General features: G+C 36.1%; 1 protein-coding gene across 15 annotated transcripts in view; it reads left to right on the top strand.

The window, feature by feature from the left end:
* TANC1 (tetratricopeptide repeat, ankyrin repeat and coiled-coil containing 1) overlaps positions 1-26,926 on the top strand; it is a 114,577-nt gene that overhangs the window by 84,331 nt on the left and 3,320 nt on the right. For all 15 annotated transcript variants that reach the window (XM_068686859.1, XM_068686858.1, XM_068686860.1 and 12 more), the window contains 16 exons: positions 126-277; positions 2,419-2,650; positions 4,020-4,186; positions 4,723-5,330; positions 6,930-7,038; positions 7,263-7,385; positions 8,252-8,488; positions 11,541-11,726; positions 13,134-13,212; positions 17,236-17,369; positions 17,860-17,983; positions 18,101-18,276; positions 20,706-20,838; positions 21,688-21,779; positions 24,961-25,107; positions 26,275-26,375. In XM_068686859.1, the coding sequence (XP_068542960.1) occupies positions 126-277; positions 2,419-2,650; positions 4,020-4,186; positions 4,723-5,330; positions 6,930-7,038; positions 7,263-7,385; positions 8,252-8,488; positions 11,541-11,726; positions 13,134-13,212; positions 17,236-17,369; positions 17,860-17,983; positions 18,101-18,276; positions 20,706-20,838; positions 21,688-21,779; positions 24,961-25,107; positions 26,275-26,375 (2,800 nt within the window). The remainder of the gene's footprint in view (positions 1-125; positions 278-2,418; positions 2,651-4,019; positions 4,187-4,722; positions 5,331-6,929; positions 7,039-7,262; positions 7,386-8,251; positions 8,489-11,540; positions 11,727-13,133; positions 13,213-17,235; positions 17,370-17,859; positions 17,984-18,100; positions 18,277-20,705; positions 20,839-21,687; positions 21,780-24,960; positions 25,108-26,274; positions 26,376-26,926) is intronic.

Genomic DNA, 26,926 nt, shown 5'->3' with positions numbered 1-26,926 from the left:
TCTTAAGAACACAAGAACAGGTGTTTTTTCTACTAGCGATAAAGAGATTCTGTAATGCTTTCATATAAAACAGTCTATTTTCAGCAAATTTGGTCTTGTTTGCATTTGTTGCCTTTCAAAAATAGGTGGTGACTCCTGTCAGGAGATTCCCTTAAGTCAGTTACCTCTGTCTACTCCTCCAACAAGTGGTACATACACAATGAAGACTCTGAACTGTCCTAGTAGTCCTGAATACCAAAATCAAACAGGTGATTCTGTGAGGCGCCTTGCTTCAAAGGTGAGTTTTCCCTTACTAATGGATTTTTTCTTTCAGCATATTAGAAAACATATAGCCTGGGTGGAGACAGTCCGATTTGCAAAGCCTTCTGAATATGTCAAATAGTCAGTGATGGGAGAACAGGTGATAATATTGGACACTTAAAAAAGACGTGCAAGTTTCATGGCTGGTGAAACCAGCTATCTACCTTTTTTTGTTATTAATTGCATAATTTAATTAAATTAATAGAATTAAATTCAATTAAAAACTTCCAGACTGTTCTATGTGTATGAGAAGGTTGGGATCCTTAACTTGAAAAAGAGGCCATGTGTTCTCTTCAAGTAGTTGCTCACTATGCTTTCCACAGGCAAAATTCTGAAAGAAAAAGACAATAAAATCACAGAATCACAGAATTGTCTAGGTTGGAAGAGACCTCAAGATCATCGAGTCCAACCTCTGACCTAACACTAACAAGTCCTCCACTAAACCATATCACTAAGTTCGACATCTAAATGTCTTTTAAAGACCCCCCAGGGATGGTGACTCCACCACTTCTCTGGGCAGCCCATTCCAATGCCTCACAACCCTCTCAGTAATGTTCTTCCTAATATCCAATCTAAAACACCCCTGGCGCAACTTTAGCCCGTTTAGTCCAAAATGTTTGGACTGTGTATATTCCATGATACAACTTTTTTTTGGAAACTATTTTATGAAAAGCACTGAAGTGTAATTATTTTCTTTCCTACAGACAGTGCTCTTCCTGGTGCCCCCTAGGCTACCATAGTCTTTCCTGGCTGCAAGGGCACATTGCTGGCTCTCAGTTCTGGGGGTTTTGGTCAATGGCAAGTTGAACAGCAGTCAGCAGTGTGTCCTGGTGGCAAAGGGAGTTGACCGTGCCCTGGTGCGCCTTTGGCACAGTACTGCTATCTGGTCGGGGGGGGAAGACACCATCACACCCTACTCTGCCTGGTGCAGCCTTACTCTGGGCATTGTGTGCAGTTTTGAGTGCCAGTTTTGGGCAAAAAACAATTAGTGTCCAAGGAAGGGTTATGAAGGTGGTGAAGGGTCTGGAGGACAAGATGCAAAAGGAGCAGTTGAAGTCCCTTGGTTCTCTCAGTCCAGAGAGGAGGAGACTGAGGGAAGGCATCATGGCGGCCTACAGCCTCCTCCCAAGGGGAGCGGAGGGAAGGGCAGGGGGCAGGCACTGACCTCTGCTCTCTGGGGCCAGCGACAGGACTCGAGAAAACAGAATAGAGTTTTCAGGGGAGGCTCAGGCTGGGTGTTAAGAAAAGGTTCTGCACTAAGAGGGTAGGCAGGCACTGGAACATACTCCCCAGGGCAGCAGTCACGGCATCAAGCCTGCTAGAGTTTAGGCAGCATTTGGACAACACTCTCAGACATGGGGTCTGATTTTTGGGTGGTCCTGTGTGGTCCTAGGAGTTGCACTCAATGATCCTAGTGGGTCCCTTCCAACTCGGGATATTCTATTGTATGTTTCTGCATTAAAGGTTGACTGCTAAAGGGTGCTGCTAGACTTTGGCTGTCTGCTGTAAACAGAATGTTTTTCTTGTTATTTTATTTTGCAAAGGAATACAAACTATATTATGTTTTATTATTAAGCAGTATATACTTTGCATTAATCACAATGAAGCCAGTTGTCCTTTTGCCTCTATGAGGATGTCTTCATTAGCTGTTTGCCATTTGCTTTTGTCTAATAACGATCAAGATAGTCCTGGGGTCTTTAATGTGGCACAATTCTGTTTAGTTTTAGCTAATAGCTTGCTAAGTAGATACTCAAATTATTATTTTTTTTTTTGCCTCTACTACTCTAGTTTCTTAGCGATTAGATATTCATCCCCCTGTATTCAAGCGGGATGAACTCAAATGACTATATTTTCCTGCCAGAATCTGACATTTTGATTTCTTTTCCTTTTTGCATGACCTACAGTATCAAAATCTATTCCACCATCTAACTTCCTGTGCCTTTACACCTCTTGGCATAAGCCATCTGACAAAAATTATGGAATTAGATAGTTATTCTAACACTGAAAAATACTCTGTAGCTGAAAGAGAAATTTGGTAAACCTTTATTGTAATTGGACTAACAAGTTCCATCTTAAGTATTAAATGGGTAAGCCTTTTGTTTTTTCTTTTTTCTCCAGGTCGTTGCTTATCACTATTGTCAAGCTGACAACACATATACCTGTCTTGTCCCAGAATTTGTGCACAGTATTGCAGCCTTACTTTGCCGTTCCAACCAATTAACAGCATACAGAGATCTTCTTATAAAAGAGCCTCATCTACAAAGCATGCTTAGCCTGAGATCTTGTGTCCAAGATCCAGCAGCAGCTTTTAATAGGGGAGTGTTGGAACCACTTTCAAACCTCAGGAAAGGTAAATCAAACAAGAAGTGACTTAGAAACTGAATCTAAATTTCATAAATATTGGGGGGTGGGGAAAAACTTAGAAACGTCTATTTTAATGCCAAAAGAAAAATAAGTAAAGCAGAACGTTCGTGGAGAAGGGACTCCTTAACTGTGGTAATTGTTTATAACAATAATAGTTTTTAAACAGTTCTTTTGCATTTTAAAGTAAAATTCTATGAAACGTTAAAAATTATGGAAACTTTACTTTTTGCCAGAAAACTCAAGGATAACTTTGTAGCTTGAAGCTAAAGCTGCTATATCTTGTATTAAAAGATTTTCTTTTCAGATGCTGTTGACTTTAGTCACTTTTCTTTTTTGCTTAGTAATTTTCTGTGCCTAAACATCTGCAAATTGGATGAGTTTTTTACTTGCTTTTAAAATTGAAATATGATATGACAGTTTTCCAAGAAAGCATGTGACAACATGATTTTGTATTTAAGAAAAAAAAATTTGAAAAACATTCCCTGAAAATAGATAGCTTCACAGTCTATATGCCAGCTGAGGATTTACTTTATATATAGTAGGCTGAAGGAGGAGATTTTTCTGTCTCTGAACTGAGTTCATTCATTTCTATGAAAATTGGTCTGCAGTTCTTGATTTTTTTTTTTTGTCTGTTAACAAATACCTGTGAAATGCATCAGTGAATCTTACATTTACCCCAGGATTTTGATCATTAACCAGTGCTCAAAATGAGCAACGTTAGTTTATCAAGCTGTTACAGCTTTTCTTCTCAAATTTAAAAGTACAAACCAATGCTTTCAAGATTTTTGTAAATTGCATGCTTTTCTTTGTATGGTAAATCCAGTAAAGTGTAAATGTTAAGTAAATGGTTAATAATTAAAAGTGGTGTCAATTAATAGCCTAAACAGTATGCATATGCATTTGTCCCATATCCATGCATCATCCCTGTTACATGCTAACAGCCTTGTTTAATCTCTTATTCTTTTTAAAGCGGTTGTAAAATAGATCCATAATCACAGTTAAAAACACTGTATTGTAAGTGATTGCTTCCATTTCTTAGCACTCTGCGTCAATGTTGTATTATAGTTACGACATCACAACCAAAGGTTTTTTTGTTTTAATTATCTGACCAGTATCATTAAGTACATGTATAAAGGGTGGGCTGGTTTAAGTGATAATAGTACTGTTTTTCAGTTGTTTAAATGTTCAGTTTCTAAAATAATGTCTAAATGCAATAAAATGTATTGCTGTGACTAAAAATACCTTGTTCATAAAATCATAGGATCCTTGATGTTTAAAATTTGGGAATAAAAATATGCCAAATAATAGGAGAACTTATAATCACTGTTTTTTTTTTTTTAATTTTCATATTTCAGAGCAGAAAATTCCTGACGATGATTACATAATTTTGGTAGATGGTCTAAATGATGCTGAATTTCATAAACCTGATTATGGTGACACAATTTCATCATTTATCACAAATATAATTTGTAAGTTTCCTCCATGGCTGAAGCTCATTGTGACTGTAAGAACTAACTTGAAGGTAAGAACACCTTTTAATTTTTTTCTTATTTTCAAAGACGAAGTGATCTTTTATATATGTGTAGCTGCATTATTATGATACATACTGGTTTTAAAGGAATTCAAAGTCAAGTCTTTGGTGTTTTCTTTTTCCTTCTATGTTGTTGCATGTTTCTTTATGATATCAGGAGTATCCTTTGTTTTGATTCACTTTCTTGAGTATGTTAGTAGAATTTGTAATACAAGTAGTGGTGAAATCAGAGTATGTTTCCTTGGTCTTCAAGAGAGAAATGAACAAATGAATGAGTGAAAGATTTAATAATAACAATAATAATTAGAAGCACATAGTGATCTTGTGTTTGAGAACTTCCTATGCAGAAATGCTGTTATACTATTATCAGTGAACAGTATTTGCAAAACCAGAATAGAGATAGCAAGCTTGTTTTTAATCTGCCTAATGCTCACTACAGAAGACAGCTGTAGGAAAGACGCATTACTGAGTGTTCAGTGCTGGAATGCTATAATGCTTGTGTGTTTTTTCTTTCTTCCCCTCTTCAGGAAGTAGCAAGTTCACTTCCCTTTTTCACAATATCCCTGGACAATTTTCCAGACAACAAAGAAATTCATGATGACTTGAATGCTTATATTCAGTACAGAATTAATAGCAGTCAGGAAATTATAAACAACATATCTTTAAATGGAAAAGCTGATGCAGCTATTATTGGGAAAGTGAGTAACCACCTGATCATGAGAAGCCTGGGATCTTATCTCTACTTGAAACTGACTTTGGATCTTTTCCAAAAAGGTCATTTAGTAATCAAAAGTGCAAGCTACAAGGTAGTTCCAGTGTCTCTATCAGAACTGTACTTACTTCAGTGTAACATGAAGTTCATGACAAACTCTGCTTTTGAGCGAGCCCTCCCAATATTAAATGTGGCACTGGCATCCCTACATCCCATGACAGATGACCAGATTTTCCAAGCTATTAATGCAGGCCAAATAAATGGTGAACAACAATGGGAAGACTTCAGCCAGAGGATGGAGGCCCTTTCATGTTTTCTGATAAAAAGACGTGACAAAACACGTATGTTCTGCCATCCTTCCTTCAGGGAATGGCTTGTTTGGAGAGCAGATGGTGATAATACTGACTTCTTGTGTGAGCCAAGGTAAATGAAGCTTGCAGTAATTCATATTCAAATAACTGCAGTTATGTTTTACATAATTGTTTTCAACAATTGGTGAGAGGAGAGAGTAATGGTAAAACAAAAGCACGGCTAACATTTTCCAAATGAAAACTTTTGCATATTTGAAAGTAAACTTGAGCAGTTGCCAGAAGTTACCAGGAACGATCAAAGTAAACTTGACCAGAAACAGTATTGTAACAAAAATAATTGACTTTGCAGAATTTGCATTTGACTTCGCTATATTCATTGAGAATTGAGAGTATTATGTTGTTATTAATATAGTAAAATAGTTGACTATTATGTGCAGCAACACCATGTCTATTCAGAGTGCAGGAACAGAAAGAAAAGCAGCATTTGGGCTCAATTTCCATATTTTTTTGTTTCTACAAAAGAAAAATTGACACTGACTTATAAAATTATTACAGACCCAAGACTTCTCTGTGCTTTGGAGAGTGGGTTTAACAAAAAACATTTCAGTAGGCAGAATTATCAGGTTTACAGACTGGCCCATGCTTTCTTGTGACATTGCTAGGTGCACTCTGGGCCAGCTGAATACGTGATGTACAACGCATGCTCTTAACAGAAAGACTTGTTTCCAAGTTTTACTTAAAGCTGCCCTTTATGAAAAATTATGTTCAGAAATGTGTGAAGATGATATGAGAAGCCCTGCCCCAGCTTCATCAGCAAAACAATTTCTGAGTTAGCATATGGTCAATTGTCCTATTATAGTATGTGATCAGATTAATGTATCGTATGTGGCATACCTCAGGGTTATGCCATTTCCACACTTTGCTAGAACACCAACTACTGTAGATGTAGAATAACTAAATACACAATTTATATCAAATTTTGAAAGGATTCGAGTTTTTCACTTCTAAAAAAAATGGGATTTTATCTGAGATACCTGCAGTTTGTGACTCTAAGATGAAACATGTACAAAAGGGGGAGCAGTATGCAAGTCAGTGTCCAAAGCTGCATCAAATCTGACAATAGGTTTTATGTTAGGTGACAATAGAGAAGTAATAAGAGTATATTTCAAATGTGAAATCTCAGTTTTTTCTCTGTTAAATCTTTGTGAAAATAATTTCATATAGACATGATGACTAAAACAACAAACAAACAAACAAAACAGAAGCAGCTCCTATCTTTTCATAAATTACAACCGTTACAGATATTTCCAGAGGTTGTATGTTACTTGGAAAGCTGCAACAGTCAAGATGGCTGTGATATCATTTGGTTTTGAGAATGCCATCTGCAAACTACCAGTCTTGCAGACTTCAGTGAAGTGTCATGATTTGATAGAGGTTTTTTTAATGATCAGTTGTTTAAAATCAGGTTGCTATTCAATTTGTTTGAATAAGTGAACTAGCTGTACTTAACATAGTTGCTTTCTACACTGGTGAAGGTTTGGATAGCCATTAGAAAATTTGCCTTTCCTGATATTTTAACATCTAATTATTTAAAGCAAGTTATATGGATGTTTCAGTAGTCTGATAAAGAAAATCAAGGTGTGCATGTTAGAATATTTACTGAAAGTGTACTTAAAACACAGTTCTTTTTCAATCCCATTCTTTTTACTAGGAATGGACATGCTCTGCTGGCTTTCATGTTTTCTCGACAAGAGGGAAAGTTAAACCGCCAACAAACTATGGAACTTGGTCATCATATACTTAAAGCTCACATATTTAAGGTAAAGCTGATAGCTTAATAGCTTTCATGATCTTAATGAATTGATGTGTCTTAGAGATTCTCATCTGAGTTGCTTTAATAATTTGTTAGAATCTTATACAAAATACTTGAGATTGTTACCAGGGTTAACAAATATATGTTAGTTCTCTTTATACTGATGAGATATAGGTATAAATAGTATTTGTAATACTATAAATAGATTTTCTGTTATATCATTTCTGCTAGGGTCTCAGTAAAAGGACTGGAATTTCTTCCAGTCAACTTCAAGCCTTGTGGATTGGTTATAGTACTGACGGACTTTCTGCAGCCCTTGCTTCTTTGAGGAACATTTATACACCCAATGTGAAGGTAAGAAAATAAGCATTCATGTATAATCACTGCTCCATCTGCCACTGTTGCAGTAACTCTGTTAATGTTGAAATTAAAGTAACAGATAAGAAGAAAACAAAAACACCACGTATCTGTAAAAGAACTCCTTTATAATGAGTCTGCATGTACTTTTTGAAGTTGTTGTTCGTTTTTCCTTAATAGTTTTGATGGAAAGGATTTCACCTTGATTTTGGTGTAGCCATGTTCTGTTACGTAAGTAAGCATGTGGATGCATTTTCAGGATGTCAAAGGTACCACCTAATTTTCTGGGCAGAGTTCAGACACATTTTCTTGTATGGGGAAGTACTGTGAGAGTAAAAAGATGTAAAATGCTAGAGTTTTGCTTTATTATTTGAATGCTTGGATCGTGGATAGGGAAAGCCAAGCTTACAAGTTGCAATTTTAGCCAACTGGTAGGTGTTTTGATTGAAAATTTGCTTGTGTACACGTGTGCATGCACTCCCAATATTTTTTGAAATATTTTTTTTACAATTTGATTTACATAAATGAGGTCGGTTACATAAATTTGCATAGTAACTCAAATAAAAGCTTCAAAAATAATACTGTTACAATGGATGAATTTGTGGTGACAGTGTAGTGAGTTTCAGGGGATAGGTAGATCTTATATTAAGAATACATAGTTAAGTGGTACAATAATTAATTTGTTAGCAAATGATTTATAATTTTTTGTTGTTGCCATGTATGTGGTAATGCCAATGTCTGGCAATAAAATCTGCAGGAAAATTAAGGAGTAACATATAAGGATCTGAATGAAGACTTCAAAGTCATTTAACAATTCAAGCCAAATCTGAGGTAAAAACTGTTTTGTTTAAATTAAATTTTAGGTGAGTCGGCTGCTGATTTTGGCAGGAGCAAACGTGAATTATAGGACTGAAGTACTAAATAATGCTCCAGTGCTGTGTGTTCAGTCACACCTTGGACATGAAGAAGTGGTCACTCTTCTACTAGAATTTGGAGCTGCTATTGATGGAACATCAGAAAATGGAATGACTCCACTTAGTTATGCAGCAGCTGCAGGTCACATGAATATAGTTTCACTGCTGTGCAAAAAGGGTGCAAAGGTAAGCTGATGCACAAAGATTGCAATGCTTGCAGGGAAAAAAAAAAAAGAAAAAAAGCAAGGGCCTAAGAAAATTATTGTTGATTACATAATTATATACTAACGTAATTAATACAGACATTCAGAGCATTTAAAAAAATCCAGAACATGTACGCAGACTTCTTCTTTTCAACAGAGCATTTTCGTTCTGATCATCTCCGTGCCTAATTTTTCATGCATTAGTAATTCCTCTGAAGTTAATAGGACTACACATATACAAGATGTCAAAACATTTGCATTATTATTGCTTAGAAATCCAATTATGAAATGCCAACGTTTACCATCAAAACGTAGCCAAAAGTACTACAAGTTTTGTTATGGCAGTGGGCAGGAGTAGCAAAGGGGAGCATTTACAAAGGCTGACTTTGCCTTGTGAAAGTAATTGTCTGCTCAGCTGAGGCAAGTGTATCTATTCAGAAGGGATTTCATGGCAACTGTGTGTAGCTAAGCTTCTACCCTTATCCCTTATTAACTAGACAAGGGACACTAGTGTCCTAATCAGGCTTTGTGAGTAGCAGTAATGAGAAAGGAAGATGTATTAACTGGAAACCATGTTGTTTCAGTATTAAGAGTCATAGAATCATAGCATCATTAAGGTTGGAAAAGAACTCCAAGATCTAGTCCAACTGTCCTCCTACAGATAAAATCACCCACTAAACCACGTCCACCAGTACAACATCCAACCATTCCTTAAACACCCCCAGGGATGGTGACACCACCACCTCCCTGGGCAACCTGTTCCCATGCCTAACCAATCTCTGAGAAGAAATTTCTACTACTTTCCAACCTGAACCTCCCCTGGTGCAACTTGGGGCTGTTCCCTCTTGTCCTATCAGATACGTGTGCGAAGAGGCTCCTCAAACTTCATTTCAGGTAGCTGTAGAGAGCAACAAGGTCTCTCCTGAGCCTCCTCTTCTACAGACTAAAAGAGTTATGGAGTAGTATTTTTCATTATTTAGTATTTTTATTTCTCAGTGTTGAGTGGTAGCCAACAAATAGGAGATTCCAGCTAGAAAGTTACAGGAGAAATGAGGAAGCAAGCCAAACTACAGGAAAAGAGTATGAAAGACAGTTGTTCTTGTTAACTGAAGTGCAAGAGGAAGGACAAGATGAGATCATTTGAGACAGGAGTAGCATAGTGAAGACATGGAATGGAAGAAGAAACAAAAACTGTCACCACTTAGAAAAAGGTGCTATCCAAGAGCAAAGAATGAATGACTTTAAAGTTTGAAATGGAAATGTTTCAGAGCTTACAAGACCAGTGAGAAGTAGAATCCAATTTTTAAAGATATTTTTGTTCCTTTTCTTTTTTTTTTTTCCTTGCTATTACTGTGTTAAATTCTGAGCAAGTAGGTAAAAATGATAGGATTTTCTTGATGTAAGTTGTAGTTTTGCAGGTATGGATAACTTAAAACCTAGTTGCTGGCTATATTTAAAAGAGGGTAGGGGAAGGTCTTTTAACAGGTATCTGCCCCGTTTTTAAAAGTAGGGAGCCCCTAACTTTGCATCATTTTGGGAACAGTCTTCAAATTATTTTTTTGTCTTCTTGAAATAACATTAGAAAATATTTTGTAAACTAAGTAACTAACTAAATAAATCAGCCCTGTTTGTATAGCATGTTTTGCCCTGATAGAGTGCAACAGACTTTCCACATGAGAGTTATCTGCTGCTGTGAAATGAGTACCATTGTAGTGCAGTTTGTAATGAAATCATAGAATAGTTACAGTTGAAAGGAACTTTTGGAGATCATCTAGTCCAACATAGGGCCAGCTAGTGCAAGTTTCCCAGGACTGTGTTCAGCCAGCTTTTGAATATCTGCAACGATGAGAGCCTCACAACCACTTGCAACAACCTGTGCTAGTGTTTGACTACCCTTCAGCAAAACAAAGTATTTGTGTGTGTGTTTAGGTGGAATTTTATGTTTTTAATTTGTGACCATTGCCTGTTTTCCTGCCACTGGCCACTACTACTAACTACTTGCTCTCTGAGACATCTCTTCCCCCCATGCTAAGCAATTCTGTCTCTCTCTGCCTCTCCTTATGTGACAGATGTTCCAGTTCCTTAAACATCTTAGTGGCCCTTTGTGTACTTGCCCCAGTATGTCTGTACCATTCTTATATTAGAGAGCCCAGGAATGTACACAATACTGCAGATGTGGACTCGGTGTTGAGTAGAGAAGGATTGCTTCCCTCAACCTGCTCATAACATTCTTCCCCATGCAGCCAGTCAGTCCCCACTGTGTACTGATGCCTAGGGTTATTCCTTCCCAGCTGGCAGATTTCTTTTACACTTCCCTTTGTTGAACTTCAAGATTCCTCCCAACCCAGTTCTCTGGCCTGTTGAGATCTATCAGAATGGCAGCACAATCATTTGGCATATTAACGAGACCTCCCAGTTTTTTTTATCATCTGCACACGTGGTGAAGTTGCACTCTGTCCTATCATATAGGTCACTGATGAAGATGCTAAACAGAATTGGACCCAGTGTGGATTGCTGGAGTATTCCTCTAATGAGTTGACTGTAGGTGGACTTTGAGCTGCTGATCACAACCCTCTAGGCCCATCCATTCAGCCAGTTTTAGGTCCACCTCACTGTGAGCTTTATGTAACCTGTAACCATTGGCTTGTCCATGACAGTGTTATGGGAAATGATGTCAGAAGGCTTACTAAAGCTGAGGTAGATAACGTACACAGCTCTGCCCTCATCTGCCAATCTAGTACTTCATTGTAGAGGACAATCGGATAGGTTAAGCATGATTTCCCCTTCATAAATCCATGCTGACTGCTCCCAATCAGCAGTTTGTCCCACGTGCATATGGAATGATTTCCAGCATTAGTTTCTTCATCACCTTCCCAGTGATTGAGGTAAGGCTGTTTGGCCAGTAATTCCCCAGATCTTCCCTCTTTCTTTCCTTGAAAATAGGATTACATTTGTTCTCTTCCTGTGCTTGGGACCTTCTGTCAATGACCTTTCAGTATACTTTTTAACTATGAACATTATTTTTTCCAATGCAGGCTGACTATCTAGATAAGAAAGGGCAGTGTGCTTTGGTCCACAGTGCATTGAGAGGGCACTGTGATATCCTTAAATACCTGCTTGATGTTGTTTGGATAGCTTCCTCTCAAGAACAAAATTCACTGAGAAAAAGACAGGCGCTGCAGCAAGCGCTGACAGCAGCTTCCAGTATGGGACACTATCAGGTAGGTTGATAATTGGAATATTTCCAAATCTGTTTGAATTAATCAGAATTAAACAATAGTGTTGTGACTATAAAAAAAAAAAAAGTTTGGAAAACAGACTTGTTGAAATTTTAGATGTTTTTAGTAGTATGTGTTCTTAGCAACTGTTTTAAATGCTGTGGTTAATTACCCAATGAAATTAATTACTTGAAGATTTTGTCAGTGTGTAATTTTGTCTTTGTTCTTCACTGTTCTTGAAGTTGTACTGAATCTCTAGTGGTAATGATAATATGCTGTATCAGTAGTATGTTTCTACCCTAGGTAGAATATTTTCATGAAATAATATATATATATATATATGCTGAAAGAACTGTCTTATTTAACTTTGCAGAGAGAGTATAACAAATTGTGTTGTTATAGTATCGATTGTAGAGTATAACAAATCATATTTTGCACATGCATGCTTAACTTTTTACCCTGGTGCACACCTCAAGTTACAAATCAGCTTAATTTAGCTTAATATTAATTATGCACAGAGATCCAAATTTCTGTCTTGTATATTACTAAAGAAGTGATCCTCAGCATTGAGGTATTATTCAGCAGTAGGAACACTAGAAGTAAACATATGAGAAAATACTAAAATGATCTAGATATTCAGATCTTCTTTTTACTGGGAAAATAAATCTTAACCTTGACATATAAGTCATCAGTAAGTATAGATATATAAATAAAGATCACACTAGGTTGATGTAATTATCAGTTAATAACTTACATGATGTGCCAAAAGTGGAAGCTTAAAATCTCTTAAATAAAACCATATTGATACTCACTTTAAAATAAAAATCTAATTTAAAAAAATGATGTAGGATCAAGATTCTTATATTTGAAGTTGTTTATATGATTCAAACAGAAATGTCTCAGTACAATTAATTTGTCATATAAGCCATGCGGTCTCAGTATAAATTTAAGGATTGTGAACTATAATTAACTTGAATTAATGATTAATTATTTCGCTTTTGTAAAATTTCTTGTTTGCTATCCACTGATGAAAGTGAAAGCAGCCGACTCCTGAATAGTTAGAAAAATTGATTGTATCCATCATAAACACTTCTTCATATCTAAAAATGGCTATCTATTTTGTAGGACAAAAAGACGGCTTGTTCTTAGCTAGAAAAAAGGCGTGTTTCGTTAATTTTGAATAAATTCTGGCATTTCAAATGTTAGTGTTTTCCTTGCATTCTGTATAGTGCTTCTCATTCTTTCAGTTCTACTAAAAATCATACTGAACTTGCTTTGGTAGATTATGAACAATATTAATTTTCTTTGATTCATATGCATAAAGAGGTAAGCACTATTTTCCTTATTAGTATAGGTTGCAAGTGACAAATTGATGATTTTTCTGTGACTAATTACATCTGATTTTGACAGGTGGTTTGTTTCATCTTGACTATTGTAAAGGAGCATGAAATTGACATCAATGACACTGATGCCTTGTGGGGAGAAACAGGTATTTCTCTTCTAATTTTTTCTCAAATTGGAGTTGCTCACTTAAGACAAGGGTTCTTTGGTTTTTATTTTCTATGGTAAAAGTCATGGGAACATACCAGTTTTCACAATTAAATGACATTTGTAAGCGTAAGTGCAGACCTACTTACCTCACGGATTGAAAGGAGGAGTTATTTTGTATTAAACTTACCATAAGTTAGTGACTTTCTAATTAAACTGCAAATTGTCCTTGGAACTACAGTGCTTCAAGTTTCAGGGTAGAGTTTCATACAATTATCTGTATGAAAAATTCTTTTTTTTTTTTTAATCTTGTTTGCAGGAAACGGTAGGCAATTGCCTCCTTCATTGTAGGTAGGCAGTGAATGAAAATATGTGCCGTTGTACATTTGGCAAATGCCAGATTTCTTTTCTAAAGATGCACAGTAAACTATGCAACCTGCAGCTGAATGTTTTCATTTGTTACCATACAAGTACCATTTCCCTTAATGGTATTCCCTAAATAGCTGAGGGAGTGAGCCGGTGGGAAAACAGCCTCTTTTAATGATTCCAAGTAGCCTCTTCATGTACTGGAGAAGCAAATGTTCTTTGCTTTTATGCATACACCAAATGCAAATACAGTGAGTTCCAAAAAAAAAAAAAAAAAAGTACAGTTTCTTAAAGACTTTCTAAATTCATCTTCCCTTAATATTTTCTTTTCAAAGTTTTGTATTCAGATTCTTTCTTAATGGACTGGGAATCCTTACTCATTAAGTTAGTGCTTCCTTATGCAGTCCTAGCTTTTGATGGAGGTGAAGATCTGAGTACAAACAACTATGAGCAATTCCCGTTGTCACTTCTATGCTGAGATAGAAAATAGTAAGTTTGGGCCAAGCAAAACATTTAGAATCAAAATAGCCACAGGATCAGCTGTACTTGAATTTCTTACTGAGCGTAAGAAATTTGTGTGAAAAGGGTGCTAATTTATATGCTGTTGGAATCTCGCATCTTTGCATGTGTGGTCGAGCTTGCGTATGGATTGTACTGTTTGGTTCTTTAGCTGTTCATTTTATAAAATGTTATTGTGGTATGGAACTGGATGGGACAAAACTTTAGAAGTACATGGCAGATGGAGTGAAGAGCAGTGTGTTTTGTGAGTATCTGTTTTAAACGGGGAAAATCCATCACACCTTGAAAAAGCATTCATGTCGTAACATGTTCAGGAATAGCTTAATTCCTGTTCATGTATTTGTAGTGCTGTTATCTACATGATTGAATCCTGAGTTGTTTCAGCTTACTGTAGAGCCTGTTTCAATAATGTTTTATATTGTGAGTCTTTCTGAGCAGAAAATAGCAAGAGATCATGGTGTCCATTCCCAGTATTTTATCACATTAGTGCAACTGAAGGGCATGTCTGTGTGGAATAAAGGTTTGAGGCAAGTTCTGTAGAAAATTACCAACTACATCAAAAACAAATGACAAAAATATATTCTGAGAAAAGCTTGTGTCATTAAAAGTATCATAGAAACAAAGCATGAATGAAAAGATAATTCAATAAGTGGATGAATAAGGCTGGCATAATTGGCAGGGTGTATAGAGTATGTATATCAAAGGAATAACAGGGAAGATATGAATAAAATGTAACATAATAATTTGGAAAGAGGTGTAGTACAGCATATTTTCGAGTTAAAATAGAGCTCTTAATGTAAAGCAGTGATGGCTTGCAGAGGGGAGTTGTTGCATGCAAGGATATTTCAGTCCAGTGATGCTAAGTCATGATACAAGCTTGACGTAAAGGAATTACAAAGGAAATGAAAGAAAGCTTTCTACAAGCATTGCTAATGCAAATGTCATGCTACAGAACATTGAAGGTAGTCAGTTAAACACACAAGTTTTATTTATAAAGCATTCTTTTTGTAGACTGTATGAAATTTAATGTGTCAGCTTATTTAAAAAATAATACTTCAGAAACACACTGATACTCAAAAAAAATTCCAGGATTAACCTCTACAAGGTGTTTTTAGTTCTCAATTAAGTACAGTTTAATGATTTTTCTGTTGCACTTGTTGGTTTCTGCAAACTGCTGTCTCTAATTTACAGTCTTGTTTCCAAATAGCTTTCCAAATTGTCTTATTTCAGACACAAAAACATCATTTTTTCTTCTAATTACAGTTTCTCTCTGACATTGTTGGCTACAGATCAAAAATTTGTCAAACTCTTTTTCTTTCAGCTTAATTGGCTGCTCTTACAGCTTCTGTTCTACATCAGCTGCTTGTTTAGCTCTTCATTTAAATTCTTTCCTTCTTTATTAGGGCAGAGTGGGCCGTGCTTTTGTAGAGTACCACTAGGTGATTTCTTCTAGTAGAATAGTCAGAATTTCTGAGCAGGGTTCAGTCATGATGTTCTTTTAAACTCTCTGTGAGAATTCTTTAGTTTTCTTACACTTAAATAAAGTATAGGGTAGTTCTATTGTTGCTCTATTGTTAGTTACACTGTAAGCTAAACAGCTGGATTGGTCTCTTCTCCCAAGCATCAAGTGATAAGACAAGGGGAAATGGCCTTAAGTGGTGCAAGGGAAGGTTGGGGTTGAATGTTAGGAGATATTTCTTCACTGAAAAGGTTGTGAAGTATTGAAACAGGCTGCCCAAAGAAGTGGTTTGTCACCATTCATGGAGGTCTTCAAAAAACATGTAGATGTAGAACACAGTGACATGGTTTAGTGGTGAACTTGGTAGTTCTAGGTTAAAGTTTGGACTAGATGATCTTAGAGGTCTTTTCCAGCCTAAGTGATTGTATTAGTGAGTCAAGAATGGATGAGCTAGGTATTCATACAATCATAGAATGGTTTGGGTTGGAAAGAACCCTAAAGATTCAACCTCCATGCTGTGGGCAGTGACACCTTCCAATAGATCAGGTTGCCCAATCTAGACATGTCCTTGAACACTTCCAGGAATAGGGCATCAGCAACTTCTGCTTTTGTTCTTTTTTTTATTGTTGCTTAAAAAAAATAAATGAATTTACTACTTGAAGTGTTGGTAATTTCATTTACTTTCATTATCTGTTGGAATTTTTAAAATCTAATTTACCATATTTAGAAATTCTAAAAAAGATTTCTAATAAATACAGAATTTGACCAACTTTTTATTTAAAAATGCTGTCTTAGGATTTAGAAAATGGAGAGGTGAATCCTTTGCTGATTCTTGCAGAAGCTAGCACATGAATCCATTTTCAAAACGGTGTTAATGTTACTGATGAGGCTGATGAAAAAATCAAGCATCGTGTGGCTACTACACTTTATAAAGAGATCAAGAACAGAATCATTCTTGTTAACATACACTGTCCAGCTCAAAAACAGGTCTCAAAGGCAAATTAGAATATTTGTCTTTTGTGTGCCGTAAAATGTGCAGTAATACCTTGAAGCCTAAAGCAAGGACTAACGTAGGAAGCAGAAGTATTGATTGATTACCTACTCTATTTTTCCTGATGAAAAACAGGGAAAACAATTTTATTAGTGCAGAATTAAGCTAAATTGTCTGAGTAACAGATTTTCTGCATAAATCTAAATATCTGCTGTTTGGTAATACATCACTGCCTGGTATTGAGTAAACAGTGCTTTAGTTACAGTCCCTTTGCTAAATCCCAGAACTGTTATCATCTTCACCTTTGGGAAGGGCCTGAGGGAAAAAGAAGCAGCTTTCTTCTCCTGAAGAAAAAAATAGTGAAAAAGGAACTATAACTGTCTTAAATCTTAAAGAGGAGCCTACCTGTCTATCCTAAATTTTCATAATGAATCCCTTTAACCTACAAGGTATGCACATGTTGTATTTGTTATCTTTGAGAATTACCTTTTTATTTAAGAGAATGTCTTTGGCTTTTTGACTTTACCTGATTGTGACTAATACATTTATAGTCTGAGAGTAGATATGAAATATCTTGTGGAACAGCTGAGTTGAAAACAACTGGGGATTCCTTAGCACTTATATCATGTGCATGTATCAAAGGAATTGTTAAAACAGCTAAGAGATGTTGATGAAAATGCTTTCTTTAGCCCTGACAGCTGCTGCAGGAAGAGGAAAACTGGAAGTGTGCGAATTACTTCTCGAACATGGAGCGGTTGTGACAAGAGCTAATAGGAGGGGCATTCCTCCACTCTTCTGTGCAGTACGGCAGGGTCACTGGCAGGTCTGATGCATCTTCACAAACTAATGTACTGATACGGAAACTGTCTTTGATTTCTCCCGTTTCTAGTCCTGTAATAAGTCAGTGTAAATTTTGAAATGTGCATTTGCATCAACTTCTAAGGGACATATTCAGAAGTTTATTTTTTAATTTACCAGTTCAAGAATATATCAGCGGTATGCCAACCTTAATTGTAATATACCTTAAAAATAATATATGGAATTTAAAACACTTTATTTGGTGGGCCAAGAACAGAGACAATTTCATATCCACTAGACTGCTTCTGTATTTAATGGGGAGAGGCCCTCAGAGCCTTCTTCATGCTTGCCACTCCCATCAACAGAAAGTCCTGATTTGCAAACAGTTAAGAGTTGAGTGGGATTTCTAAATTATTGCTATAAATAACACCTTAGTCTTCTCCTGTAGAAGTTTATTATGGCAAAAATTTAAATCTACCAATTTATTTTCAATATTTTTTTTTCTCCTATTTCAGATTGCTAAACTTCTTCTGAAGCATGGGTCTGATGTAAATTTAAGTGACAAACAAGGCAGAACTCCACTTATGGTGGCTTCTTGTGAAGGACATTTGAGCACTGTGGAATTTCTCCTTTCTGAAGGTAGAAAATAACTGTTTCAGTGCTCAATGGCTGTTCCAGAAACTGCATCTATGTGAGTTGAGTAATTTTGCATATTAAACAGGACATCTTCATCACAAAGTTGATTTTCATTTTTAGGTGCAGCAATTTCATCTCTGGACAAAGAAGGACTGTCAGCTTTGAGCTGGGCATGTCTAAAAGGCCACAGGGAAGTGGTTCAGTATTTAGTTGAGAAAGGTGCAACAACTGATCAGACAGACAAAAATGGACGAACACCTTTAGACCTGGCAGCTTTTTATGGAGATGCTGATATTGTAAGTAGAGCTTAATAGCAGAAAAACTAAGCACGTTTTTAATTTTCATAATACAAAAGAAAATTAAAAAATAAAAATTAAAAAAATTAAAAATTGCTAACCACAATAGAAAGGAAACCTATGCAAGTGGTTAAGATGGTGGTACCACTAATGTCTTGACTGTAGTAGGAGTGTTTACTCTGAAGAGCATTTTCTAGATAAGGCTTTAGTACCAAGGTGTAGTTGTGATGTAAAGTCCGGCATTACGCATGTATAAATGATGTTTTAAATCTTAATAAAAATAAATATATATATATATAAATAAATAAAAAATCTTAATTTCTATGTTGGAGGAACTGGAATTAAAAAAAAATAATAAATAAAATGGCTGGGGGATGTGATGTGAGAGGAAAATTTTCTTCTGCCTTCGCTAATCAATCAAGGTAACCAGACAGGATCCCAGTCAGTTGGTTACCTTAGTGGAACAGAGACACCAAGAGAGACACAGAAAGAAGAATAATATTGCCAGAAAGGATTAAAAGTTCTACTTCTCCATTATAATGCAGTATTACTTGTCCGCGATAATTATCTTACAAGCTGTTGCGTGACAGTGAGAGAACTGTTAGAAATCCATACAGTTTTCATCTTAGGAATTTCATGGCACTAAACAGATTCCAACATTACTATCGAGTCTATAAATGTGGAAATACAAGGCCTGAGATGTTGAATCAGTTTTTCTGATGAGTCATTCTGAACTAGTTTGTTCCATAGGTCTTTTCAGAAAAAGGACAACTGAAATTCCTTTTCCTGGCTTGTGACTTTCTCATAATTTTTTCTCTAAATTATACAGTAAGTTTGTGATTCCCGTAAATCTTTAAAAATACAGACTTGGAAGTTATTGTATATTTTTGTTTTCGTACTTCAAAACTCAGCAGTAAAGCACAGTTCAGAATAGGATTGTAGTTTCAGCATGCTACATGGAAGAACATGTTCAGTCTACAAGCACTGTAAACAGATCCTACAGTTACCAGGGGATTAGAAACAATAGCATATGCAGCCTCTCAAACTCACCAGTATCTGTTTTTCTAGAGTTTGCATATACAAAAGCCTGTTTCATAACAGCAGTTCTCGAATGAAAATGCTACCATATGGTGTAGTTTGCTTTAAGTTCCATTCTGCCTTTGTTAGAGTTAACTTAAAATTATAAATAAGTCCTCAGATTCTGAACTAGCTTTAACAAATTTCAGAAGTCACATCACAGAACTCTTCCTGCACCTGCAAGTGTTCTTCAGTAACACAGGTATATGAAGGGTTTTTTTCTTCCTGCTTAGAAATGAGAGGTATCAAGAGCTCTGTACATACCCTACTGTGGTTTATCGCACTGGAGTAGAAGCTGTGCCAAGGCTTCATATTGCTGAACAACCTGATCTTTGTGCTAAGGCAGAGATTACGCACAAGGCCAGCAGGTTATTGGTCTTGGGGGCCTGTCAATGGGAAGGATTGTTAAAATCTCTCTCTGTGCTAGATTACTGCCAATCAGATTTAAGTAAGCAGTGGTTACACAAAAGGACTGTTGTTTACATCAAACCTGTCATTGCTGTAATTTCCTATATATTGCACTTTTAATTGCTGTTACTGATGAACAATTACTAGAATTACCCCATTGCTCTGGATACTTGGAAGCTGATGGTATCTGACATTTATATCGGTTTCCTAAACTTTCTTTTTTGTCCATGCTGCATTTTACATTTGTTATGTTTATGTCTGAAACTGTAGTGCTAGACTGTTGGGATAAATGGTTAAGAAATGAAGAAAATAACAAATGTTCTGTTTTTTTCTTGGTATAGAACAAGAAGCGGTCCCTCAGCACCATAACTTGTATTTAAAATGTTAACTAGATGTTTTAAATATCTCACACAAAAATAGTTTGTGTATTTTCTTTTTATTGTATTTAAACAGCACTTTGTCCTATACTAGGAGCATATGCTGGTACTGCACTTCATGTTTGTTATCGTAGTCTTACAGAGTGCTTGAAGCCCCTGGTGATTGGCTGAAACCACAGGTCCTGCACTGCTACTGTTTTCATTTGAGCTTTACTGCCTTTTTGCTTAAGACTGCATATCGGTACACAGAACATGAACAAAGCACAGAACAAGCATGTGTTGTTTTTCTGACACAGGTACTTAAGTGTCAGAATTTGGGTGGGTTTTTTTTGTTTGTTTGTTTGTTTTTAATTCATTAACTAGGAAAATGCTGCTCTTTGGTGTAGTTTGACAGTATAGCCATGTTGTCTTCAATGGATTCAGTTCAATGGATTTTAAGTGGCTTTATTGTACTCAGGATATATTCAGTATACTTCAAGGAAGATTAGATGGTAGGTTAAATATTTCACTGTTCTGCATCTCCTGCCAAGAATAATGTTACAAGGCTTGTCTTATTTCTTTTTACAGGTGCAGTATTTGGTAGAGAGAGGAGCGATGATTGAGCATGTTGACCACAGTGGCATGCGGCCACTGGACAGAGCTATTGGATGTCGTAATACATCAGTAGTGGTTATGCTCCTAAGAAAAGGAGCTAAATTAGGTTAGTAAACCTGATTATCTGCTCTGCTAGAATTGCTGTCATTTCTGTGAAGTTGATTTAATAAATAAATCTTGAAGTGCGTGCTAGATTTTTGTAGGTAGTATGGTTTGCAGATGCCCACCCAAGAGAAATGAATCTCTTTCCTTGTTTTAGAAGTAGGCATTCAAATCCTCAAGTCTCCACTTCAGAAGTGAGGAAATAAAATAAATCTTATTCTACTCCTTTCTTTAGCATATGATGATGGAGAGCCTGAGGATCTGTCTTTACATGGTTACTCTGTCATGACATACTTAAACAAGAAAAGAATTATTATGCTATTAATGATCCTTAATTCTGCCACTGTTAATGGTTTAGATGAAGAAGTTTTACATTTAAATAACATTCTCTAAATATATTTTAGAATCACACATTTTTGCAAGTAGTAGACAAAAAGTATGTCTGTGTCATGTATTATAGTGGGCAAGTACATGCGCATCTGTGCATGTAATGACTACTAAATCTGTTATATGCTTAAATTGTTATTTGGTTACTAAATATGATTAAATGCAGATCCTTATCTAGGCCTGTGCTTCACCATGGACTTTCATCCTTTCCTATACTGGCTTTAGAGCAAGGGAAAAATGAATTGGACCCTTTCATATTTGTCTGCTATCTATGTGGGGTGGTAGGGGACAAGTATGGATATGAATGTGCGCACATGTATATTTAACATACACACTTAGAATATAATAATAGTTGTTTCATGAAAGTGGGATATGCACTAAAGTAGGATTAGGCTTTCCAGTGCAAATAGTTATAAAAAACAATTTTTTTCCCCTTTGTCAGAGATCCTTAAAATTTAACTTTCAGGAAACGCAGCATGGGCAATGGCCACCTCAAAACCTGACATTCTCCTTATTCTGCTGCAGAAACTGATGGAAGAAGGAAATATACTGTACAAAGTAGGTAGACTTTTTCCTCATTGGCTGAGTACTACAGGTTCACAAACCACTTGATGCTTATTACTATACCCTGTATGTACAATTTTATTCGACTAACCATTAATTTCTCCTTTTCCTTCTTTTTCCTTCTTCTCTCTTGACTAGAGGGCCTGTGATTTGTTTTTACTGATTTTGCACTGCTCATCCTGTTTTTCTTAGCTAGCCTCTTTATTGTGGGACAGTGGGACCCTCCCCTTATCTGCTTAACATACTCCCCGCTGCTATGTTACTGTCATGCCTGCACAATCACTTTTAAATATGCCAAAGTCCAAGGTTAGTGGAATTTTCCACTGCAAAAGCACATTCTACTGCAAAACACAACTTTGTTTCTCACAATATCAAGAAACCTTAAGAAAACCTTGAGGAATAATAATTTAAAACTAGTATGTTAATTAAAAGAATAACAACAATGGTTAATGGATAAGTATATTTTCTTTCAGTTGAGCAAGTTGCTCTGTGGACATTTGTCAGTCGGTTGCAACTCAGAATATAAGGTGCTCATTTGAAAGTGCCTTGTTGAATTAAGTAATGTACAGGCATATCCTTCAGGCTAATGTTCTTTTGTATGCTATTTAAATATAGAATGAGGAAAGTGGCAGCTCTTTTGATACATTCTCTTTACTAGGGGTGATATCTTGCTCAGAAGAGTGGAATTGGTTTCTATACACTGTGCAATACACCTCCTTTATTTCACTAGTGCAACACAGCAGAATGACTTATACACACATCATTCAAAGTCTTTTCTAGCTATAAGATTTTTAATTTGCAGTTGTTTTTTTTTTCTTTTTTTTTTTTCCTTTTTTTTTTTTAATACCTTTTTTTTAAGAGACCTTAAACACCATCCAATTCCAATTCCCTGCCATGGGCACCTCCCACTAGACCAAGTTGCCCAAAGCCCCATCCAACTCGGCCTTGAATACTTCCAGGGATGGGACATCCACAGCTTCTCTGGGCAACCAGTTCCAGTTTACATCCACAGAGCAAAGAATTTCCTCCTTACATCTAATCTAAATCTACCCTCTTTCAGTTTAATTACATTCCCTCTTGTCCTATCACTGCAATCCCCAACAAAAAGGGTCCCTCCCCAGATTTCCTGTAGGCCCCTTTTAGGTACCAGAGGGCCACTATGAGGTCTTCCCACAGCCTTCTCTTCTCCAGGCTGAAGAACCCCAACTCTCTCAGCCTGTCTTTGTAGGAGAGGTGCTCCAGCCCCGTGATCATCTTTGTGGTCCTCCTCTGGACTCGTTCTAATACTTCCACATCCTTCTTATTACATTGGGGGCCCCACAGCTGAACACAGCACTCCAACCAGGGTCTCATGAGAAGCTGGGACATCTTTCAATCTAAAGGATAACAGTTAATGCAGCAAAGGCAATTCTGTTGTCCCTGGGAGGCCTCTCCTGTGCCACACTAACCTAGTGGTGTATTGAATATGACTCATGGGGTTGTTAAAGGAGAAGGTGTCACCCACAGCGTCACCAGCACCAACTTGTTTTGTTTCAGTTTCTCCTCACATTGCTGTGCAGGTTGGACTCAGCCTGGACTTTGAGACCAGAGATTAACACAGCAGGGCTTGGTACTTGGTACTAATATGTTTTACAATTTCTTAAAAGAGGTTGTATCCCCTGCTGAGACCTTTTTTTAGACCATTTAGTTTTATTATAATCATTTCATTGGACCTGCTAGAGCTATGGTATGGTATTTAGCTTATTAAACTTTTTCAAATATCCTTTGATATATTTGTTTGCCGAAGTATCTGCAAGATAACTATCCAGTAGACTAGCACATACTTGAGTGTATTCACAGTATGCAGTAACTATTCAGCTTTCTGGTTGAATAACATAAGCAAGGCAAATCTTAAATATTTTATATGTCAGTTCCAACAGTAAATTATGAATACTGTGAATGTTTAATTAAATGAAAAGAAACAATGTTTATGAAAATAAACTAACTCCTACGATATCCATTAAGAGACAAAAATCTTCATCTGTCAGCTGAAAGATTTGCTATCTTTTCGTACTAGGAGGATTTCAGTGGTTTTAGCAGAACTGCGTCAAATCTTCAGCTTGTTGTAGAGATGTTCTCCAAGCATCTTTTGGAGAATCTGAACATAATGCAACCGTGGATCATCCAAGTAGTCCTGAGGGATGGCTTAGCTTTCTTATTCAACCTTTGTTAAAAAGTTGGAGACTGATCCTTCATTGCTTTAAATTTATACATTCAGCCATCCAATTAATCATGCCTGAGACACCTAAATGAAGCTGGGAGTAGCTGGACTGCACGTGTGAATGTTGTACCGGCTCTTTCTCCCTCTCCCCATTCTCCTTTCACCAGAGCTTCTACTGCAGCAGCACCACCTGATTAAAGGGTACACCATTCCTGATTAAAGACGTGATCTATTAGAAACATCTTAGAGCTATAATAAACTATGGTTGACCGCCTTCTTTAATAAATAAATAAATAAAATTAAGAACTTTATCATACAGTATTATAGATATACCAGAACAATTCTTCAGGTATAAGTATTACGTATTAATGCAAGTACTGTCTTGGTGAAATACCATAAAGGCATGACTTTAGAAAGAAAGTCAAACGCTAGTTAACTCTCAAATTCTCTCTTTGTGTATAAGTGTAATAATATATATTTATTTATTTTTTAAATATATAAGTGTCTGGTTTATATAAGCCAGTCATATAAGACACACACACACACACACATATATAAATGAATAATATATAAATGTTTGTATATAAAATATGGTAAATTATATATATATATGTGTGTGTGTGTGTATTATATATATATTATATTATATTTATATATTATATTATATATATATATTATATATATATTATATATATATTATATATATTATATATACATTTATATATATAAATATATACATATATATAAAAAAATGTCTGGCTGTGTTTTCTACTTGAAGTGCGCCATTTGGTAGATGTCAAATATAAATGTGGTTACATTGATCTTGAAATTACTTTAGTGATTTATATCCAAGCAGGTACCTTTGAAGGTAAGATATCTGTTAGCCTACAGGATAATAGAGTTATCTGAATCTGTAATATTCTTTATTGTAATATTGAGAGTTTCTGAAAAGCCTCTTCTTCCCTAAATTTGTAGAAAGGTAAGATGAAGGAAGCAGCACAGCGCTATCAGTATGCTTTGAGGAAGTTCCCAAGGGAAGGCTTTGGAGAAGAAATGAAAGCGTTCAATGAGCTGAGAGTTTCATTGTACTTAAATTTATCACGTTGTCGACGAAAAACAAATGTAAGCTCTTGCTTTTAATCTGTTGCACTGGGAATCCTAGACCTCTGTTCTATTCCATTATCGACAGCTTGTGTCACATGTTGATGCTACTGTGCGCCTCTGGTTGGTTTTTGATTATCCTGATGTGCTGAAAGGGCAGAAAAGGGGGAGGGCGTGCAGAGTCTTTCAAAGCATTATCGTCAAGGGAAAGATTTGGACATGGCCAAAATATTAGGATTTCTCCTTTACTAAACATATGTTGTCCAAGCACTGTACATGTATTTTGCTATTTTAGAATTCTTTTCACTGTATCCTGATCTGGGGCTTTGTTGCGTCAACAGATGGGGACTGTTCCTAAGATGAATGCATGTTGCCATGTGGGAACTATCACAGCTATTCTTATGTAATCAGTTATTTTGGAATAACAAACTGCTGGATGTTTTTAGTACTTTTAAAAGACTAAATGGAAAATGCTGCCACGGCCACCACCCTTTGATATCAAACAGTATAACCTACTACTACAGCTTTATTCTGTGTGCTGGCTGTTTCTTTTCTGCCTTCATCAGTGTATCAGATGGCTGGTAAGAACTTGAACGACCATCAGAGCAAAAACTTTTAATTTTCTAAATCCACTTTACACTAGGCCTTCTTTTGAAACATTAACTTCTCATTTCCAATGTCATTTAAATTGTTCTTGGCATCTGTTTCAATGTGAAGAACATATAAACACGGGTGTCCAGGAGTCTACATAGGCAGTTCTGCCTGGACTAGTACAACATATTTTCCTTGTGTTTTTTTTTGTTTTGTTTTGTTTTCTATATTCATAGTTTTTTAACTAGTCATTTTTAAAAATACATTTTTAGAGCCTTTTTATCTGAGGTGCTCACTTATCCTGTTAAACATGCAGTCTCTTCTAGCATTTTAACATCTGTGGGTTGAAAATAACTGTATTTTGTCTATATTAACACTGCTTTTTAGCTACCTTGGAGTCAGTTTCACTTGGACATAAGAGAAGAGGTTACCAAGATGAGGTCTGGTTTTGGTCTTTATGAAAATGTCTGTTCTTCTTAACCAATAAACGTGACTTTCTATACTGGATCTGCACTTTTGTAACAGTACCATGAATGAAGAGCATGCAGCTTTCTTTTATTGCCAATGTATAAGGAGTACATTTGTTTAAATTCTTAGGACTTTGGTATGGCTGAAGAGTTTGCTACCAAAGCACTGGACTTGAAACCCAAGTCTTATGAAGCTTATTACGCTAGAGCAAGAGCCAAGAGGAACAGCCGGTAATGTTTGATTCTGTTCATCTATCCACCCAGATATTTTTTTTTAACATTGTAAGACTTTCAATAGCTGTGTTTTCCACTAGTTCTGGTTGGAACTTACAAAAAGTTACTTTCTTTGTGCATTTTCCATCTGTATCAACTAAAACTGACCAAGCCCAAAAAGCAATATTGAATACTCATTTAGGTAATTATTAGACAGTCCAGAAAGTAGAAGGTAACAAATTGATAATGATGTGAGCTATATAAAATGTAAGAGTGGTTAGAACTGCTCCTCCACATTACTCAGCAGAATGTTGTCAATAGTCTACCACCAAACTCCAGCACTGCATTATTTATCACCAAAAATAACCAGGCGTTCTTATAGGATAGAATTTGTTGAATCATTAGCAGTTCAAGATAAAAACAAACAAACAAACAAAAAAAAAAACAACAGGAGAGAGGAGAAACCACCTTTTTAAATTGCAAGAATACCAAAGTCAAAAAAAATGGCAAAGCCTAGGGAGAGGTGTGCCTGTTTGATTCACTTTTCTGAAGACTGTTGGGATTCAAGG

The sequence above is a fragment of the Anas acuta genome, chromosome 6 (assembly GCF_963932015.1).
Source record: "Anas acuta chromosome 6, bAnaAcu1.1, whole genome shotgun sequence".
Taxonomy (NCBI): Eukaryota; Metazoa; Chordata; class Aves; order Anseriformes; family Anatidae; genus Anas; species Anas acuta.
This window is presented reverse-complemented; position numbering and strand designations above follow the sequence as displayed.